The sequence below is a fragment of the Labeo rohita genome, chromosome 1 (genome assembly GCF_022985175.1).
Source record: "Labeo rohita strain BAU-BD-2019 chromosome 1, IGBB_LRoh.1.0, whole genome shotgun sequence".
In the NCBI taxonomy this organism is placed as follows: Eukaryota; Metazoa; Chordata; class Actinopteri; order Cypriniformes; family Cyprinidae; genus Labeo; species Labeo rohita.
The window spans coordinates 22,335,463-22,356,413 of NC_066869.1; the positions used below are offsets into that span (position 1 = coordinate 22,335,463).

Genomic DNA, 20,951 nt, shown 5'->3' on the forward strand with positions numbered 1-20,951 from the left:
GCTTTTGTGGTGTTGGGTTTTTTTTTATTTTTATGTGAAATGCTATGATGTCACTTTTTATTTGGACTTTTTTTTTTTTTTTTTTTTTTTTTTTTTTTTTTTTTTTTTTTTTTTTTTTTAAATTAACCTAAACATTGAAGTACTTTATAAATATGATTGCATTGCTGGACCATGGTACTGCTGCATTATTTAGTAAGGGCTTAGGCATTAAAACAGTTTGTTTCCAGTTGTCAGATAATGAAATGGCCTTTTTTAGTTGCAGTACTGTTTCATGGAGCCACTTTGGTTTGAATAGTCCTTGGCTCATTCCTTGTTGTGTCTGCACTCGTCGTTCCTGCCTCTACACGATCTCTTCTCACACAGCGTCTGAATCACTCTCCTATCTGTGAGCTTGAAACCGGTCTGGTTTCCTCTGTGTGTTGTCACTCAGCGGTGGCAGCGTGATCACGCCTGCGTCTGAAGTGCTTTGTTAGCACCTGTCTCGCTCGCGTTTTCTTTTCACGGTTTTTATCTTGTCTGTCGTGTTCTCTCTACCTCTCACATTTCTTTTCCTGTCTCTCCCAGTTACGGTTTCTCAAATTTAGCCTGCCGCATGGGTCACATGGTGCTCACCTTCTTATTCTATGTATTTGTGTCTGCGAGGAGCGCATGTTTGTGTGTTTTCAGGGCACGTGTGGAGCGCGCGAGGCACTCGATCTCATGATGTGTGCGAGAGTATAACCCCTGTCCTCTTTCTCTCAGTGTGTATGGAGCAGTGTGAGAATGCCGCATCTCTCCTGGCCTCCGTGCGAGAGCAGGAGATGCAGTTTGAGCGTCTGACTCGAGCTCTGGAGGAGGAGAGGAGGAGCGTGGGGCCCTCCGGTACCCTACCCCGCCCCCTCCCCACCCTGCAGGTAACGCCCTCCCAGCCAATCACGCAGCAGCAGTGTTCCCCACGTCATCGCCCGTGCCGCATCACTCTGCACCAATGCGTCCTAGTTGGCACCTCAAGGAGCATGGCGATTAACCCATCCTTCACCGTTGTTCAATGTCACCAGAACCCACTTTGTGCATCCTCTCCTCTTGTCATCAATCACCACCCACCCTTTGTCATCGTAATGCACAGCCGTTCTCCAGTTTATGGCGTGTGGCGTCACTGAATACGTAGTTTTAAATCACGCTTCCTTTGCATGTTTCTTCATGTCCCCGATTTGTTTGTCACCACATAACTTTTGAATGTCAAGCCTTTGCGCATGTCTGTACATGTGTCATTAACCTGTCTGTTTGACATAGCGGTATGAATATTCTTCACCCAAAAGGAATTTTCCTCATTTACTCACTGTCCTCATTGCTGAATGTCTCAGTTATCACTGAAACTTTCTCAACACCAAAACCCCCTTCTGATGATGTTCGTAAGCAGAGAGATAACAAACCGGTTTAGTAAGATGAGTCTCCCTTGTGTGTCGAGGATTTCAAAAAGCTCCATCTTATGGTTGAAATTGCTCAATGCGAACATGTCAAGTATCGTCTTAATCTCAGTGTTCTCAGTTTACTTCAGCGTTGAGACTAGAGGAGGACTCTGATTGGTTGCATGATTCTGCTTAAACACGCACTCTCCTTCAAGGGCGTTGACTGTGTGTGATTTCAAGGTTTTTTCACAACTAGATAGTCGCATGCACAACTTTTGTTTCCCTTGGCACTCGGATACATCAGACAGTCTCAGAAAATTGGAAGGAATCCTTCACCTAAAAATGAATATTCTGTCATTTATACACTGTGTAAATGACCTGTTATTTTAGTATTTATATACTATTATATTATTTATTAATGTGTTTAATTGAGTAAGTTTTAGTAATTTATATGCTTTAATATATTATTTTATATTTTATTTATATATTATATTATGTTATGTTATATTATATTATATTATATTATATTATATTATATTATATTATATTATATTATATTATATTATATTATATTATATTATATTATGTCATAAGTAGCACAGGTATGTATTTGTAGCAGTAGGCAACTATACATTGTATGGGTCAAAATTATCGTGTTTTTCTTATGCCAAAAATCATTAAGAAATTAAATAAAGATCATGTTCCATGAAGGTATTTTGTACATTTCCTACTGTAAATATATCAAAACTTAATTTGGACAATGATTTTTTTTTTTTTTTTTCCCCAGATTCCAGTTTTTCAAATAGTTGTATCTTAGCCAAATATTGTTCTATCCTAAAATACCATACATCATCTGAAAGCTGAATAAATGTGTATATCAATTTTAAAAAAAATTGACCCTTATAACTAGGGCTGCACAATTATGACAAAAATCGTAATTGTTGATTATTCCCTTGAAGCTGTAATTGCTATTATTAATTATCACAATTTATATATAGTGATGTTTTGAATAGCTTTATACCATTCTTTGAAGCACTGCATGCCACCTTTTTATATATAGTTTCTTCTTTACATATAAAGTAAAAATGTGAAAATTGAAAAAAAAAACTTAAGATAACCTGTAGGAAAAACACACCCACCCCCACATCTTAAGCAAGCAGAATAGTGTAAGTGAATTATTATTATTATTATTATTATTATTATTATTATTATTATTATTATTTATTTATTTTTTGTAATTGTGCCTTTGAACGATTACATAATTGTGGCATCTGTAATTGTAATCCCAATTAGAAATTCAATTAATTGTGCAGCCCTACCTATGACTGTTTTTGTGATCCAGGGTCCCATATTTCTGTGTAACTTTAAATAATTCTCAGTTTTACTAATTTTAGCACTTTAGCTTATTTCAGTTAATTGCCAGCATTTTACCTTTATGTGGTTTTTAAGATTTTCATCTAGTACGTATATTTTAATTTAGTTGGATTTCAATTATAGTTCTAGTAATTGTAGTTAATAACACTGATATTAACCCTAATGGCTTAATTTCATTCATGGAACATGATCTTTTGCAGGATGTCTAGGTTGCGCTTTATTAAATATATTACAATAAGGCACTTGATTTTATTTTTTTTACTGGAGACTTAATAGTCTAAAATTAATATAAAGCACCATAAAGACAGTCTATACATTCTGGCCGCTGCTTTAAAGGAATAGCTCACCCCATGAAAATTACCCCGTGATTTACTCACCATCAAGCCATCCAGTGTATATGACTTTCTTCTTTTAGGAGAATACAGTCGGAGTTAATGTTTAAAAAAAAAAAAAAATTCTGGCTCTTCTGAGCTTTATAATTGCAGTGAATGGCTGTTGAAATTTTGAAGTCCAATAAAGTGCGTTCATCCATCATAAAAAGTACTCCATATGGCTATGGGGTTTAATAAAGCCCTTCTAAAGTGAATTGATGCATTTGTGTAAGAAAAATATCTATATTTAAATCCCTACAAAACATAATCTCTAGCTTCTGCTAATTTTCATACAGACATTCACGAAAGAATGGCGTTAACTTCAGAAGGGCTTTATTAAGCCCCCAGAGCTCTGTGGAGTACTTTTTATGATGGATGGATGCACTTTATTGGATTCAAAAACCTCAACAGCCATTTACTCCCATCTTTTTTTTTAAATATAACTCTGAATGTATTCGTAAGAAGAAAGTTATATACACCTAGGATGGTTTAAGGGTTAGTGAATCATGAGGTCATTTTTATTTTTGGTGAACTTTAAGTGTGTGTTGACAGCAATTTTAAGTTAATTGGAAAGCGTTCCATCTGCCATGGCTCTTAAATGTCATTTGCACTTGTGTATATTTTAAATATGGAGCAAGAGAACCAAAGCTGTTTGACCTCATTGACGTCAAACTTGGTATAACACCTCTTGATGCTCCACATTTGAGTTCACCACACAAATGTGAATGAAACTAAAAACTACAGCAGAAGGATTAAACTTTTTTATTATTGAGAACTATTTCTTTAAAAAAAAAAAAAAATAAAAATCTCTCCCATTCTTTCTCTAGCACTCTTTAACACGCAGAGACAGACATGAATGTAAAGATAAGCTGGTCAGCAGTGCTTGGAATGCCTCTATCACATGTATTTGCTTTCTGTTGACATAGTTGTGTAGATATTAACATGCTGAGCAGGCTCAGTTCCTACCTGCTGACAGGTTCCCACAAGCCCGCCTGTCAGCCAAGATTACCATCTACTTTCGCAGCGTCCTCTGTGGACCGGGAATAGCACAGCAACCCACTTTCCCTGGTTTGCGCGTAGAAAATTTGTGCTTTGAGTGTGAATTGTGCTGCATGCCTTTGTCATGTTAAAGCATGAGTAATATTATCTGGTAGTGGTCAACCATCTCTTATCATTCCTGGCATTCATTTATCCATCCATCATTTGTTTCCGCAACCGCTGTCATGTTGCTCTTGTGCAATGATTTCATTAACTTAAGTCATTTTTGTTTTAAGTGTTGTTTATCCCTATGCATCCTTTGCATGAACATCCGTAAGATCATGTTTATACGTTTACTCAAGGTCCTGCTATAATTTGTGGTCTCTCTGAATGTTTAGCATTGTTCACCGACATGATTTATTTATTTATTTATTTTTTTTTTTGTCTGTTGAAATTTAATTTTTATTTTTTTCCCCCTCTCTGTTTGTTTAGAACGGCCGTGTCACTGGTGATGCAGAGTTAGAACGGCTCAAATTAAGCGAGGGATACATAAACGGGACTCAGGTTGGTATGGGGTAATTGGATTTTTGGTTTTCATTTTAATTTTAGTGTAAGTTTTAGTAATTTATATGCTTTAAATTGTGTATATATATATATATATATATATATATATATATATATATATATATATATATATATACATATACATATACATATACATATACATATACATATACATATACATATACATATACATATATATGTTTGTTCATAATAATAAATCAACTTATAATTGATTTTTAAAATCAAAATGATAAAATTAGGATTAATATGTTGTAGTATCAACACAGCACTGTTTTCAGGCTGTCTTTTATTGTTGAACCCTGTGTGTCGTTGTATGTGAAATAAACTGCTGCACGTATTTTCACATTTAATTCATCTTTCTGCACTAACTTATTGTGTGGTCATTAACTTCCACCTGCGAATGCTCCAGATGGTGTGTTTGTGTGAGTGGACACACTTCCTGTTCTTGGCTTATGCTCACTATTGTTCTTTGTTTGTGTGTCGGTGCTACAGTACAGGATGTTGGACCCTGGTCATATTGTTGAGTCGGTCACAGTTGAGTCGGACCCCCACGAATCGGTGCCGATTATTTCAGTTGAAACCAGTGATGACGGCACCACACGTCGCACTGAGACCACAGTAAGTTTGATGTAGATATGCGGTCTAATTTAACTGATATTTGTATATTTGGTTGGAATGAGAACGATTGCACTTGCTCCCCTTATCAGGTAAAGAAGGTCACAAAGACGACTACCACACGAACAGTCATTCCTTCAGTCTCCGACACCCTATCACTTGATGGCACTGGTTCAGTCACTGGGATGCCTGGTTGTAATACCCCAATGGACCGTGTGTACAGGCCACCCGGTGGCCCAATGGACTACCCTACCGCTACTGTCCCCCGTAACTACCACTATGGACCACCAGGCTATGAAGATTACCGCACCTACCCTGCTTCTGAAACCTACGCCAGTCTCAATCGAGGGACACGTATGGATGACCGCTACAGGTCTGTGCATGTTGTGTTTGCATTGTATGAGATCAAGCTTTGTAGATGTACCAAGTAATTTCCATGTTGCGTTCTCTTTAGACCTGTGGATGGCTATCGCACGCTGGACTCGGCCTACCGCACCCATAGCCGGCCGCAGTTGGACCCGTATGCAGCCCAGCCCCAGGTAGGACGTATGGGCAGTGCTATGGAGATCTCAGGCATGCAGCGCTTTGTACCAGAGCCGTACGGCCTGGAGGATGATCAGAGGAGCCTGGGATACGATGAACCTGATTATGGCATGGGACTGCCCATGCATTACAGCACAATGCCCAGGCTGGCACATCCACACCATCCTCCACCTCCACGCCGGACAGGGTAAGCATATTCTGGTAAAGGATTAGTTCAACCTAAAATAAAAATTCTGACATTAATTACTCACCCTGATGTCATTCCAAAACTGTAAGGCCATTCATCTTCAGAACACAAATTATAAGATATTTTTGCTGAAATCCCAGAGTATTCTGACACTCTCAAAGTGCATTAGATAGATTTTATTAGATACATTTAAAATGTACAAAATTTACTTTTTTTTTGTTTTTGTTTAAAAATATTGTTTTGTGGACTTTTTGATATCGTTATATCCCTATTGAGATCCCATAGTATTGTGTTTTGTTTTTTTTGTCCATGCTATGAAACGTTAATGGGCACTGTAATGGTAACTTTCTTCAAAGTAGTCTTTTGCATTCCGCAGAAGGCAGTGGTTTAAAAAAAAAAAAAAGTCAACTTGAACTGTGGTTTGTTTTGTGTAGGTCATATGAGGGCACACTGGATGGTGATATGAGTGGAACTGGCGATTATTATTGGGGAGTAGGAGCTCCGCTGGCGCAGGGAGAGAGAGGCAGCATGGCATCATTGGACAGCACTCTTCGTAAAGGCCCTGCCCCCACAGCATGGAGGCAACCGGAACTTCCTGAAGTCATCGCTATGCTCAACTACCGCCTGGACCCTGTCAAAAGCAATGCCGCGGCATACTTGCAACATCTCACTTTTAAGAACGATAAGGTTGGTGTCTGTTTTAAAATGTCATTTATGCTGAAAAGCAAAGCTGAATTTTTAGCGGTTTTCAGTGTTTGTAACAGTTGTGCTGCCTAATATTTCATGAACAAAGTTCCAGAGTTACTGTCTCTATTTGTAGTATGGCATTCAGGGCTGTTACTGACTATTTTTGTAATTGAGTAATCGGTCAAGCGATTAATCAAGTAATTGCATATTTGTACCCATTTTTTTTTTGGTAATAAAAGTAGACCTAAGTGAATAATAGTCTTTAAAATGACTTTAGATATTCTGAATTAATTAAAAATGAATTAAATTTAATTCAGATATCCTTTGTAGCTATTATTTTGGTAATCAAGTAATCAGTTGATTATTTTGGCTATTAATCGCGTAATCAGATCACTTTTTCTTTTTCGCCTAAGTGAACACTTCCGATATTTTGCTGGTTACTCAATATGAGCAAAATGAAATTGAATATTTTTTTTTTTTTTTTTTTAAATCAAGTAGTCGTACTGAATTGTGGAATCGTGACAGCCCAAGTGTCCTTGCTGAAGAAAAGTGTTAATTTAAAAACTTGCTCAGCCTAAAATTTTGTTCTGATTGCTTGTAGTTTCGTCACTTAGTCACTTGGGCATTTGGCTTTGAGAAGGCACTGAAATGACATGCAGTAATATGCATATGCCGTGCACTCATTTTTTACTCTCGTCTTTTGCAGGTGAAGTCAGAAGTTAGACGACTGAAGGGAATCCCTGCCCTTGTGTCCATGCTGGATAACCCAAAGAAAGAGGTGCATTACGCAGCATGCGGAGCGCTCAAGAACATCTCATACGGACGAGATCCAGACAACAAGATAGCCATCAAGAACTGTGACGGAATTCCCGCGCTCGTGCGGCTACTGAGAAAGACGAGAGATCAGGACCTTACTGACACCATAACAGGTACACAGCGTTTATTGCTAAAAAAAAAAAAAAAAAAAGAAGTTATTTTTATAACAGAATTAGTGGCAGATCGTGGGAGCGGAGTGAGGCCAGTGAAGTTTAATGGTAATGAGTGACACCTGAGCCACTCACCGGTCTCAAGTCCCACGGAGGAGCTTCGGAGGAGTGACAACAGTGGAAGACGAGAGAGGACCAGGCCTGGACTTTATTTTGTTTTATCTTCGGCAGTCGTCTGTGAGGGGTTGCCACTTTACTTTTGTGTTTATTTTATTATTAAAAGCCTTTAAATGTTAAAAAAAAATTTAATAAATTAAGTCCAGACCTGGTCCTCTCTTGTCTTCCACTGTCATCACTCCTCCTTTTATCCTTCTGGAGCTACAGCTCTATTCTGAGAAAGGGGGCGGGGAGCAACAGCTCATTTGCATTTAAAGAGACATGCACGAAAACAGCGTGTTTCTGCTTCCGTTTAAAAAAAATATTTTCAAAATGATGTAATAAATGATCTGATGGTGTATTGTTTTGAGCTGAAACAGCTGACACTTATTTTACATATTTTAAAAAGGGGCATAATGGGTCTACTTTAAAAATTTAAATTCCATTGAATGCCGACCTCTTGATGATGGCTCGTCCTCTTTCAGGCACGCTGTGGAACCTGTCGTCTCACGACTCTGTAAAGATGGAAATCGTGGACCACGCGCTGCACGCCCTGTCCGACGAGGTGATGGTTCCTCACTCGGGTTGGGAGAGGGGGAATGAAGGAGGAGAGGAGAGCTGCAAACCCAGACACTTGGAGTGGGAGACGGCGCTCACCAACACCACCGGCTGCTTAAGGTACCTTACAATAATGCATTTGGCAGATGCTTTTATCCAAAGTGGCTTACAGCGAATTCAAGGTGTACATTTTTCAGGCTGAGAATCAAGAGCAGTTAAGCCACATTAACACAGAGAGAGGAGCAGAGGAAGGGATTAGCATGTATTGAGACAGGACAGTTTTATGATTCAGATTAATGAAAGGCGTTAAAGGGAGGAGGGGTGTGCCTCAGTGCTGCTAAAGAATTCCTGTCAAGAAAGTTTGTGTGTGTGTGTGTGAGGAAACTGCATTTTATGGGGAAGAAAGGAGGGAAGTGCAAAGGAAATGATCTTGAGTTGTGTTTGCGAGCAAGAACCTTCGAGGCTGTGAAAGAACCAGGACAAAGTTTGGACAAAAGAGAGAAATGTGATCTTTGAATCCACTTATTTCCCTTGAGTGGTTCTCTTTTGAGAGTGTCCCTCTCTTCTCCCACTCGCCTATTAGGCTTTTAGAAAGCACTCGGTTCAGACGGAGGAATGGTTTTACACCGTGATTACTTTTAAGTAGAGCTAACAGTGCCTTGCCTTTTTAACCCTCATGTTCTCATCCACCCTTCAGCTTTTCAGATGTTGTCTGTATACATTTGCTTAATATGTTTTAGGTGATAACCCGAAGCTAAAACTTTGTGTGCATGCCAAACGCTACTAAACATTAAACAGGCTGTGTCCTAATTAGTTGCATGACGTTTCACTCTCAGGAATGTGAGCTCGGAGCGGAGCGAGGCCAGGAGGAAGTTGAGGGAGTGCTCTGGACTGGTCGACTCTCTCATGTACATCGTCCAGTCACAGATCAACTGTAAAGATGTGGACAACAAGGTAACGGCTGAACTTTGACCTTTAGGGTTTTGAAAACTGCACTTTCGTACTGCTCTTTTATGATGGGGAAGCACATGACTAGAGCAATTTAGGGAAGAGCACAGGAGGAAGAAAGCATTGTTGGTTATGTTTATTGCATATTAAATATTTTTCAGTCATATTTAAATGCACTGTTATAATACCGGTTGGGGAAAGGTTATTTAGAGCCATTTCCCTTTTGTGGCTGTTTGATAGCCACAGAAAAATGCGGTAGTATTGTGAAATAATATTTTAATGTAAAACAACCATTTTCTATGTAAATATATTTTAAAATGTAATTACTATGATGCAAAGCTGAATTTTTAGCATCATTATTTCAGTCTTCAGTGTCACATGATCCTTCAGAAATCATTTTAATATGCTGATTTATTACAAATGTTTAAAATAGTTATGCTGCTTAATATTTTGTTGGAACCTGTGATACTTTTAAAGATCAGGATACTTTTAAAAAATAAAAAGTAAAAAAAAAAAACTACCATCTTAATTTTTTTTTTTTTTTTTTTTCATAAAAAAAAATGCAACCTTTCTCTGAGCATAACACCTTTCAAAATATATATAACAAATACGCAGCTTTAAACAGGGTTCCTAGGGGTTTGGAAAAGTATGGAATTTGGTCTGGAAAAGTATGGGGAAAAAAAAAAAATTTGGAAAACTACTTGTTTCTCCAGACTTGTGCTGCTATTTAGTTTTTTATAATAGAAAATTAAGAATTTATTGAAAATGAATGGATTGTACAAGAAGTCAGTCAAAATACAACTGAATGAATTCAAGGTGCACTTTTTCATTATGTAAAACAAACTTTTATGTGCACACGAGAAACCATTAAACTTAGCATATAGGACAGTGCCCACTGATCCACCTATTGCACCATCAGCCCATTACACGGTGTGGTTTCTTGGCCACCACGGGGTATGCATAAAAAATAACTAAGGCTTTGAAAGCCAAATTTTAAACACTTTTACGTCAACATCCAAAGGGTGTTAAATTGGACATTAGGCTTTGATATTAGAGGTTCTGCCATAAGAAAAGCCAAATTTTGAGCAAGTAGTTCTGTTTATTCATGTGCATCTATGCTTTTGTTTTATTCATAGTAAGATGGCAGTGATGCACAAAGAAAATGGGTTATATAAAACTAGAAATTGTAATGCGTTGGGGTTGGTGTTATGCAAAAAATTCCCATGACTATGTGAATAGCTTCTCGAGGGCACAAAAAAGTTTCTTGTGTGCAGATGACCATACTATACAAATATAAAGCTGAAAATAATGCTATACGAACCATTTATGTTAAATATGGTCTGAGGTTTGGAAAAGTATGGTATTCTGAAATTAAAAATACTATTTTCAACCCCGTTTAAAGAATCGGAATTAGTGCATTTAGAATGTAAATTCCAAATATTACTCTTTAGTTAGTAGAATCAGCCTCCACTTTTTTATTCACTCGATTTATAAAAAAAAATATATAGTTGCCATTAGTTGTCTTGTTTAATCTATTGTTTAATCAAGTTTGTCTTGTCTGTGCAGCTGATTGAAAACAGCGTGTGTCTGCTGAGGAATCTGTCCTATCAGGTGCATCGGGAGATACCTGGAAGTGAGCGCTATCAGGAGACGACTCCTGTCAATCAAGGCCCCGCCCCTTCCCAAAAGGGTGGCTGCTTCAGCTCCCGAAAGGGCAAAGGTACATGTCTAATTCATTTAAAGAAAAACACGGACACTGGCTGTGGGCCGTAACCAATTAAAAGTTAACTTGCTATCTTTGCATTCCAGTGCATAATCTCTGTGTTGTGTAAACAAAACTAAAGAGGCCATGTCTATTTCTTGTCTTAATCGTAGTACACACTTTGAAGTCTGTTAAGCTTGTAAGTTTGATATGTGCCAGATCAAGTTTGTTTACACAAGGAGATGCGACGTGCATGAATTTCACACAAATGTGTGCTTTGTGGGTTTGTTGCTGAATAATTGTACGGTGGCTGGGGCACTATTGCTGTTTTTTTTTAATGCCAAAACAGTCCTTTCCTCTCATTTTTCTTCTGTATCTGTCTCTTCTGCTTTCAATCCGTACATCTTTTTATCCTGTAACAGACGAGTGGTTTTCCAAAGGTAAGCTTTTCTCTCTTTTTATTTTGTCTTTTCTTTCCTTTTATAAAGTAAAGGCTTTGCTTTGCTTTCATGGGAATCACTTACATTTTTCACCTCATCTTAACCCATTATTAACCATGTTAAAAGTCAAAGTTCAGCAAAATGGATGTGAAAATGGGAAACTGAAGTGGAAAATAATGTTTCTCATCTCATTTCATGTTCATTTTATGAGCTGCACTACTTTTGTAAAGTGAGAAGGCGGCATTTTAAGGGGACCAGTCACACAAATGAGGTTTTTATTGATCTGAAGGAAGTAGATGTACAATCATTAACAAGTATCATATTGTCGCTGGACGTTAAACTTTGGGGCTCTGTTTTAAGGCATGGTAAGCTGCCCTAGGGCCTGTTTCGTAAAACAAGTTTACCAAATAAGCCAGGCTTATTGCTAGTTGATTTCGTTCAAAATAAGTCAGACTAACTTAAGTAAACCTGGCCCCTAGTAAGCATCCAGACTATCACAGACAAAGAGATTTTACTACAAATATACAAATTGGCCGTCTGTTCTTAGAAAACAAACAGGAAACACTTGGAAATGAGGAATGAGATTCTTCCAAAAAAAATTGTATTTTACATTTTATTGTGTGACTGTGGCCTGTAAAAATGCTTTGTGTTTATAACATTTCACTAGTAACCACCAGAGGGGGCCAGAACACAGCATTTCTGATCAATCCATTCTTTATAAACCTTCACTGTTAATATTTAATCATGTAGACGTATTAAGATAATTGTCTGATTCTTTTAAACTTGCACTTTGTCACCACTCTATAATGTCATATACTACTGTGAAAGGCCTGTTTTAAAGGCCCAATATACTTGTTGCAAAGTTCGTTTTCATTGACCTAGACAGACTGAACGGATAAAAATTGAACATTGAGACTTCCATCGTAAAGCCCCAGAGCACACCACAACAAATGGTAGTTCAAGTGTTCACTAGTTTTGGTGAACTTTCATGGAAAGTTCTTTTACGCAAACTCAAACTTTCATTTTGGCCTTATTTTGTTCGAAATTGTCACACCAGTTTGTTCTTTGATTTGCGCTTGAAGTATATTGGGGCTTTACGTCATCTGTCATTAAATCACATGGGGTTTTCCTCAGAGTTATAAATGTAGCCTCTGTCATAACCGTCTCTGAAGAAATAGTCTTTGTCTAAAGAAAATCCCCTTTTTGATTCTTTGAAGAAAATGTTTTCTTCTAAATTGTCGCTGTTATATCACTACTGTTGAACAGCAGATAAGATTTCTGTCATTTTACCTCTATGTTGCTCATGCCGTCTGCTTTGTTCAGGAAAAAAAGAGGATGATGGAACTTCAGATACCATTGACATTCCAAAGAGAAGCACGCCAGCCAAAGGTACAATGATAGTCTTGTTGGCTCTGAATGTGCACACTTGTAGTTTCACTTTGCCTCGTATTGTAATTAAATAACAGACTATAAATACAATGTATTGATTGTGTTTTATAGGTTATGAGTTGCTGTTCCAGCCAGAGGTGGTGCGTGTGTACACTTCTCTTTTGAAAGAGAGCAAGAACCCGTCGGTTCTGGAAGCCGCCGCGGGGGCCGTGCAGAACCTGTGTGCGGGCCGCTGGACTGTTAGTATCTTGTCTTTCTGAAAGTTTTAGCTTTTTTTGTGTGTAGTTACAATACTGCTATTGCAGTCCAGAGTGTATTAGACTCATTCAACATTAAAGGTGTCATGTTTTTATTATTTATATAAAAGCTTGATTTTACTGTTAAAACCTACTGAATCTTTAACTTTTTAGTCTCAAAACACAAACCTGTATGGAAACTGAGCTACAAAAACTATTCATTCTGCACTTTGTTTTATGAAATGGACCTCTTTTATAGTAAATATGGCAGATTTATTTCTCGATCCTGATTGGTTGACACATCCCACGAGTTAATCTGATTTTCGTACTTGTCACATGATCACCTTGGTATGAAAGAGTAGTGAAAAAAATTAATTGCCCTGTGATTTACTCAACCTCAAGCCATCTAGGTATATATGATTTCTTCTTTCAGATGAATACAATCGGAGTTATATTAAAAAATATCTTGGCTCTTCCAAGCTTTATAATGGCAATGAATGGCTGTTGAGATTTTGAAGAAAAATAGTTATCCTTATCCCATTGTATATCCTTTATTCCTTAGTTAACATTTGTCTGATTAGGTTCATCAGGAGGAAAACTGGCTGTTTTATAATTTTACTTCTTTCTTGTCCTTTCAGTATGGGCGGTACATCAGAGCAATGATGAGACAGGAGCATGGCCTGCCGATGATGACAGAGCTGTTGTCTCATGGGAACGACCGTGTAGTTAGAGCCATGTCTGGAGCTCTGAGAAACCTGGCCATTGACGCTCGCAACCGTGAGCTGCTAGGTATGCAAGCAAGCGATACCCGTTTGGCCTTTGTATTTCTTACTTCCATCAAATCCTGTACAAAAATCCATTTTTGTAGTCGCAATGAATAAATCCCAGTCTCTCCTCCTCTCTCCGTGTAGGTAAGCATGCAGTGCCTAACCTGGTGGCCAATCTGCCAGGCGGAGGTCAGAGTCAGCCGGTGCGTGGGCTCTCAGAGGAGACAGTTGTGTCTGTTCTCAGCACTATGGCGGAGGTGGTCGGCTCCAGCGTGGATGCGGCCAAAACCCTGCGCAGCTCCCAGGGCATCGAGAGACTGGTGCTCATCAACAAAGACAGGTATGTATAAGTCTGTGGTTTTTCATAGCTGTCTGGATGCATTAGAGCAGGGGTGTCAGCTCTGGTCCTGGAGGGCCGCAGCCCTGCATAGTTTTGTTCCAACCTTGCTCCAACACACATACTATACAGTTTTCAATTAAGGCTGAAGCACTTGATTAGTTGGATCAGGTGTGTTTAATTAGGGTTGCATCTAAACTCTGCAGGGCTGTGGCCCTCCAGGATCGGAGTTTGACACCCCTGCATTAGAGGAACAAGTATTTTAACTGCAAATGCCAATCGTCTGTATTCTCCCCTTATAGCAACCGTTCAGATCGGGAGGTGCGTGGCGCTGGGCTGGTCCTGCAGATCGTGTGGGGCTTCAAAGAGCTCCGCCGCACACTGGAGAAAGACGGCTGGAAGAAAACAGACTTCATGGTGAACCTTAACCCTCCTAACAACACCCGCAGCAACGGGGGATACGAGGACAGCACCCTGCCGCTAATAGACAGGGGTAAGAACACTACACATGCATTCCTGCTGAATGCTTTGTTAGTGTGTTTACACAACAAACAGATGTTTATCAGTCGCATGGTCACAACTGATGTTGTTTGGGTTTCTTGTTAGGGGGCAAACAGGACAGAGACAGAGACATGATTCCACTTAATGATATGGGACCAGGTAAAACACATACTTTTATTCTCATACTTCATGCTTGTGCACAGTCTAAAATGAACTTTTAGCCACATTTTCCAATGGTGGGTTAAGTTTTCGCAGTTCTCTTTTTCATTTGGATCTCTGTTTTAACTTGCACTTGCAAATAGATTATACAGTGTTACATTTCTCGGGCCCTATGACTTCTGCGATACGGGAAAACATGGACGGAATTTGGAATCCAGTCATAAAAATGGAATTTACTGTATAACACAAAATGTCATGGACACTTAAATCAAAATGCGATATGGACTATTAAGACGCAAGAATACTATTTATTAAATGTGAATCCTGTTCTTTGTGACTCTGTGTGAATGAATGGCACAGATGCGCGTTTTCGTTTGCTACACACATAGTGAAGCATGTGAAGAAACTGGTGGTACTACTGCTAATAATAAAATTTTCATTAGCTTCTTTTTCTGGTAAATATTCCTTAAATTTATCAGAATGTATTTACCAGAAAAATGTAAATATACAACACTATTTCTTTATTTAAAAAAATAAAATAAATCTTTTTTTTTTTTTTTTTTTTTTATTATTAAATGGGTTAGAACGGTTAGATGCTTTTTAAAATTTAATGAAACAGTCAAAATGGAATCTAGAAAATTAATGGAAAACAGAATTTAGGGGAACAAAAACTGAACTTATTTAACTTTTAATACATTGCTGTTAAATTGTGTAAATTTCATGAGTCCAATTCATTAGACATGTTTTTTCATAAATACTTTAATGTGACAATTAAAAGAGTCCAGAAAAAAAAAATCTAGAAAAATTTAAACTGAAAAAAAATGAATTTGGAAAAAAAAATTTCATGGGGCCCTACATTTCAAAGAAGTCTCTTTATACTTGCCAAGGATGCATTTATTTGATCAAAAATGCAGTAAATATTGTGAACTTGTACACATTTTCTATTTTAATATATTTTAAAAAGTAATTTATTCCTTTGGCAAAGATACATTTTCAGCATCATTACTCATCATTACTCATCATACGTCATTACAGTCTTCAGTGTCACGTGATCCTTCAAAAATCATTCTAATATGCCGATTTGCTGCTCAAGAAACATTTTGTATTGTTTTTGGGGAGATCTTTACTTTTTTATTTTTTATTTTTTTTATGAATGTATACAATTTAAAAGCACTAAATGTATATGAAAAAGATATGGTAAAGCCATTTATAGTATTACAAATGTTGATTTTTATTTTGCAGTGATGCATTAAACGGATCAAAAGTATCACTTTCTTGAGAGAAAAAAAAAAGTGTGTGTGAGATCAATGACAAAATGCTTTTTATCTGTAATATCAGAAGCTTACTCTACGATAGACCAGAGAGGACGGAGAAACACTTTAGACGACACTTTGGATCGCTCTGACAGAGAGGCACCTCAGGTAACACACAGCTGCAAGGGAACATCCACTCCTGTGCAGTTACACACAACAAACAACTTGTGTTCTCACTTAACTTCCTTCACAAGCAACTCAGCACACCAGACAACCTAAAACCCACACACTACACAACCTGAAACTTATTAACCTGCTGTGATTTCACTAATATTAGGGTTCTCACCTCAACTAACTTTCTCACACGCCTCTCTCCTTCTATTATCACTCACCTCTTCTTCAATGCCTTTCCCTTTCTTTTATCCTCTGTCAATCTCTCTCTGTCTTTCTTTGACTCTCAGGGAGGAATGTATGGGGAGAGGCGGGGCTCTTTGCCTCTGTTGGACTCTTATGATGGTTAGGCCACTCCCCCTCCCCCCCACTCAGTGCATGAGCACGCATGGTATGTGTGTCCACCTTCTGCATGGCCTTCATGTGGAGATTTTAGTGTATGTGTGTCGCTCTGTGTTTTTGTGGTTCTAACCCTCATTAACAGTTTTTTGCTATTCTGTATTTGAGTGGAAATGGTTTTTACTAATTTTTGTAAATCTCGTCCAGTGTTGGGGAAACTTCTTTAGATTTGGAGCAGCTACAGTTTTACAGTAGTTGAATCACAGTCAAACTAAAGCTACTGAAAAGTAGTTCGGGACACAAGTTGCTTACTAAAATAATTCATTTATTAAAATAAATTTTTTAGAATGTAACACATTTATCTGGTGCCAAAAAAAAAAGATATTTTAAATATTGAACATAAATTTATGTTGAGGTAACATTATTTTTTTTCACTTTTTTTTTTTTTTTTTTTTTTTTTTAATTTTACAATTAGAACTATGTATATTTGAATATTTATCTGGTGCAAAACTAGGAGGTTAATTAATTAGTGTTAATGTTTAATTATAAATTAAATCGAGTATTCATAAGCTTTTTTGTTACATATCTGCTTTAAATGTAAATATACAGGGAACACCTAAATTAAAAAAAAAAAAAGACAAAGTCCTATATTAAAGACTATATTAAATGGACAATTTAATTAGTGTTTTTTTTTTTTATGTATTTGATTTTTCATTAAAGCTTTATTTATCTGGTGGGAGAACAAGGATGTCAAATAGGATGACAGCTTTTACAATTAAAGCAGTATTCATCCGCTTTTTGGTTATATGTCTGCTTTAAATTTTAAACCAATTTTCAGTGAACAACTAAAGGAAAATTAAAAAAAAAAAAAAAAATACAGTCAATATTTCATTAAAAATGTAGACAAAATAACATGGACTTTTTATAACCTTTATATTTTTTTTTCTCTCTCATTAGAGCTCTATTTATCTGGTGTAAAAAGAATGTCAGGTAGGATGACAACTTTAAATTCCTAATGAAATTATGAATTTAAATTTAATTCAAATTCTTAATGTTTGTTTTTTAAAAATGAATCTGTATTCTTCATCTGCTTTAAATTTAAACAAATTTACAGTGAACAACTGAAGTAAAAATAAATATATACTGAAAAGTCAGTGTTTCACTGAAGAAGTAAAAAATAAATACATTTTAAAAAGCCCTTTTTTATTGTTCATCTATTTAATTAATTAATTTTTTTTAATTCATTTATCTGATTTTTCATTGAGCCAGATTTATCTGGTGCAAAAACAAAGATGTCATATAGGATGACAGCTATAAATTGAATGCATTTTAATTTTTATAATTAAAACTATTCATCAGCTTTTTTGGTTTATGTATCTGCTTTAAATGTAAACAAATTTACAGTGAACAACTACAGTAAAAAAAAAAAACTGTTAAAAGTCAATATTTCACTGGAAAAAATAAACTATATAAAACGAACCTCATAATTTTAGTATTTATTTTTAGCATTTTTAAATGTATTCTTATACCGAATTTTTCATTAGAGCTCTATTTATCTGGTGCAAAAACAAGGGTGTCAAATAGCTTGAAATTCAAACAAATTGAATGTATTGCAATTTTTACAGTTAAAGCAGCATTGATATAATTTATATATCAGTGTTAAATTTAAGCAAATTTGCAGTGAATAACTAAAGTTAAAAAAAAATACTGAAAAGTCAATATTTCACAGAACATATAGACAATATAAAATTGCCTTTGAAAAAAAATTATTTTATTTTAAATGTATTCTTATATGTGATTTTCCATTAGAACTCTATTTATCTGGTGCAAAAACAAGGATGCCAAATAGGATGACCACTTTAAATTTTAAAACTCTTTACAGTGAACAACTAAAATCAAAAACAAATGACTTTTTTTTTTTTTTTTTTTTTTAACATTTAAAAAAAAATCTCAAAAACGATAATTAGAAGTAATGTTACTTTTCAGTTAATTACTCCCCAACACTGATCTCTTGCTCTCATGTGTCCACTTTGGTCACATGACTGACATTTCAGTGGTTGTACCCGTCATCACTGTGCCACATAAAATGGCTGATGTGACTTTTGCGTAACTCGCACAAATTCCCATCGCTGCTCTTTGATGACACACAACTGAATCATTGTCCTTTGTTACTAGTAAACCTAATATAAGAGAGTACCACATCTGACTTTCACGTCTCATCCTGTTTGTGTCCACAGAAAAACTGATCGTGTGCATCACCCGCCGTGAGTTTCCTCCTCCTGCCTACTGTCCCTGCTGAGCCTCTGATCTCATCACTTACGGGACCATAGCCACTAATTGCAACGACCCTTCTGTAGTTTTCAACATTCTCATGTCATCACTCTCCTGCTCTCATCGAGATCGATGTGACTGAGAACAGCCACTACTTAAAATGGACTCTTATGTCAAATAATGGAATCACTAGGGACTACATGCTCTATTTAGTCACATCCCCAGCTTATATAAATCATTTCCTTTTTTTTTGTTGTTGTTGTTTTTTTACTTATGCATCTATTAGAACACTAGTATAGTATGGCGTTTGGTATTTTGATTACTTTGCTTCATCCTGCTTTGTGGTTCACACTGATAAAAAGGTAATGCCAAATTGCATCAGTCATATGTGGCCTGCAGAAAATAATGTATATAGAATTTCTCAGTAAGTTTTATGTCTCACTGACTCATTGCAACGGGCATGAAGCCTATTATTTTGTTTCAGCGTTTTCTAAAAGCACTAGACGACCACCGATTCCCCTTAAGTTATCCATCTGTGGTTTTTGTGGATCTCGTGGAGTGTTCAGTCTCTAGGAAGGGGTTGTTGAAAGCATTACAAAAGAGGCAGAGGGATATTTGATTTGGGAGTTTTTCTTTGTTTTTGTTTTTTTTTTTTTTTGTTTTGTTTTTTTAAACCGTAGCATTCAAAAAAGTTCTCTAGTTGTAGGCGAGTATAGCTTGGTTCTTTGCAGCTCCTCATGTCATAAACTTCAATGTCGTCAAATTTGCAAAGCATTCCAGATTGGGAGAGCTGTTTTGGGATTTAATTTTTTTCCCCCTCTTTGGGTTGGTTTTATGAAATTGAGTGGAAACTTGAGTACCTCGCTGTTCATTTTTAATAAATACAGTTAATTAGCCACAGAAGAGATCTAAACAAACAAATTGTAGCCCTGGTCTTAAATTGGTGCTCCCACTTTTCAGTGCTTTGTGAATCGGCCCTGCTGGTGGACCCAGTTGGTGCGTTTTCATTTTTGTCTGAATATAACTGAATGTGTAAATATGACCGCGTCTCACAAATCCACTCTGCATACTTGGAGTGCCTCGCTTGCTCAACGCGTCGTGTGAGCGTGTTTGTGTGATAAGCGGTGAACGGGGACGTTCGGCCACCCTTCTGCCTCTTGGTTTCAGTGCCTGTCTGTGTAGAGAGTGAACGAGTGTACATTTAAGGATGTATATGCATTTTTTTTTTTTTTTTTTTTTTTTTTTTTTTTTTTTTTTTTTCGGAGATCCGTAAGTACAGTGCTTGTTTCCTAGACTGCAAATTCAAAATGCACAGTAAGTCTGTTGTAGATAATTGCTGAACGGAAACTTTAGCACTAGGGGTCAATGGATGTTTCCCCCCCCCAATGCCTTTTTAATTCCCGCAATCCAATCCTTCGAGACACTACAGTCAGTAAAGGAGGTCGGCTGTTGACTAAATGGATGTGAGCCAGAAGTCCGAGTCTGGATGGAGGAGGCCGTTCACAAGTGTAAGGAATCAATCGATTGTTCAATGTTGAGGGAGGCAGGTAAATTAATCTTTTAATTACGAAAAAGAAATTGCATCTCTTTCAGGCGGGATTTAGCCAGATTTTGATTCTAGCTTGATGAGAAAATAAGATAGGTGAAATAAAAGCACATTTAACTATATATACCAGAGAATATTTGTTAATTTTAATTATTTTTTTTTCTCCTTTTTTTTTTTTTTTTTTTTTTTTTTTTTTGTCCTGTTGCTCTTTCTTTTCTATATTTTATGATTGGGGCTGATTTTGTTTTTTTTCTGGGGTGTTGTGGGTGAATGCATATGCAATCAGTTTTATTTTTTAAATAAATGCATTTACGGTTTATATCTTTTAATTAAAGACAAAAGGAAAAATTCTTTGTGTCGTGCTGTCAGTTGACATGTTTCTGCAACACTAACGTGGATCTTGATTCATAATTCCTATATTTCAACACTTTACCTTTGGTCTTAAACGTTGCACCTTTCTCTCATGGATTGAACATGTAACTTAGCAATACTGTTTTTTTAAATAAAAGAATGATTTTTTTTTT

At 36.7% G+C, this 20,951-nt stretch overlaps 1 protein-coding gene across 9 annotated transcripts in view; it reads left to right on the top strand.

The window, feature by feature from the left end:
* ctnnd1 (catenin (cadherin-associated protein), delta 1) overlaps window positions 1-20,951 on the top strand; it is a 32,555-nt gene extending 11,604 nt beyond the window's left edge. For 2 of the 9 annotated variants that reach the window (XM_051112264.1, XM_051112281.1), the window contains exons 2-21: window positions 742-893; window positions 4,604-4,675; window positions 5,189-5,314; window positions 5,404-5,684; window positions 5,766-6,041; window positions 6,476-6,728; window positions 7,435-7,657; window positions 8,296-8,488; window positions 9,205-9,322; window positions 10,883-11,036; window positions 11,441-11,458; window positions 12,782-12,847; window positions 12,959-13,086; window positions 13,722-13,872; window positions 13,995-14,190; window positions 14,490-14,680; window positions 14,794-14,847; window positions 16,186-16,268; window positions 16,562-16,616; window positions 18,848-20,951. In XM_051112264.1, coding sequence (XP_050968221.1) covers window positions 747-893; window positions 4,604-4,675; window positions 5,189-5,314; window positions 5,404-5,684; window positions 5,766-6,041; window positions 6,476-6,728; window positions 7,435-7,657; window positions 8,296-8,488; window positions 9,205-9,322; window positions 10,883-11,036; window positions 11,441-11,458; window positions 12,782-12,847; window positions 12,959-13,086; window positions 13,722-13,872; window positions 13,995-14,190; window positions 14,490-14,680; window positions 14,794-14,847; window positions 16,186-16,268; window positions 16,562-16,616; window positions 18,848-18,909 — 2,847 coding nt within the window. In that variant the 5' untranslated portion in view covers window positions 742-746 and the 3' untranslated portion in view covers window positions 18,910-20,951. Of the gene's footprint in view, window positions 1-741; window positions 894-4,603; window positions 4,676-5,188; window positions 5,315-5,403; window positions 5,685-5,765; window positions 6,042-6,475; window positions 6,729-7,434; window positions 7,658-8,295; window positions 8,489-9,204; window positions 9,323-10,882; window positions 11,037-11,440; window positions 11,459-12,781; window positions 12,848-12,958; window positions 13,087-13,721; window positions 13,873-13,994; window positions 14,191-14,489; window positions 14,681-14,793; window positions 14,848-16,185; window positions 16,269-16,561; window positions 16,663-18,847 lie in introns of all 9 variants that reach the window. The other 7 variants (XM_051112247.1, XM_051112306.1, XM_051112314.1 and 4 more) reach the window with 6 other exon arrangements.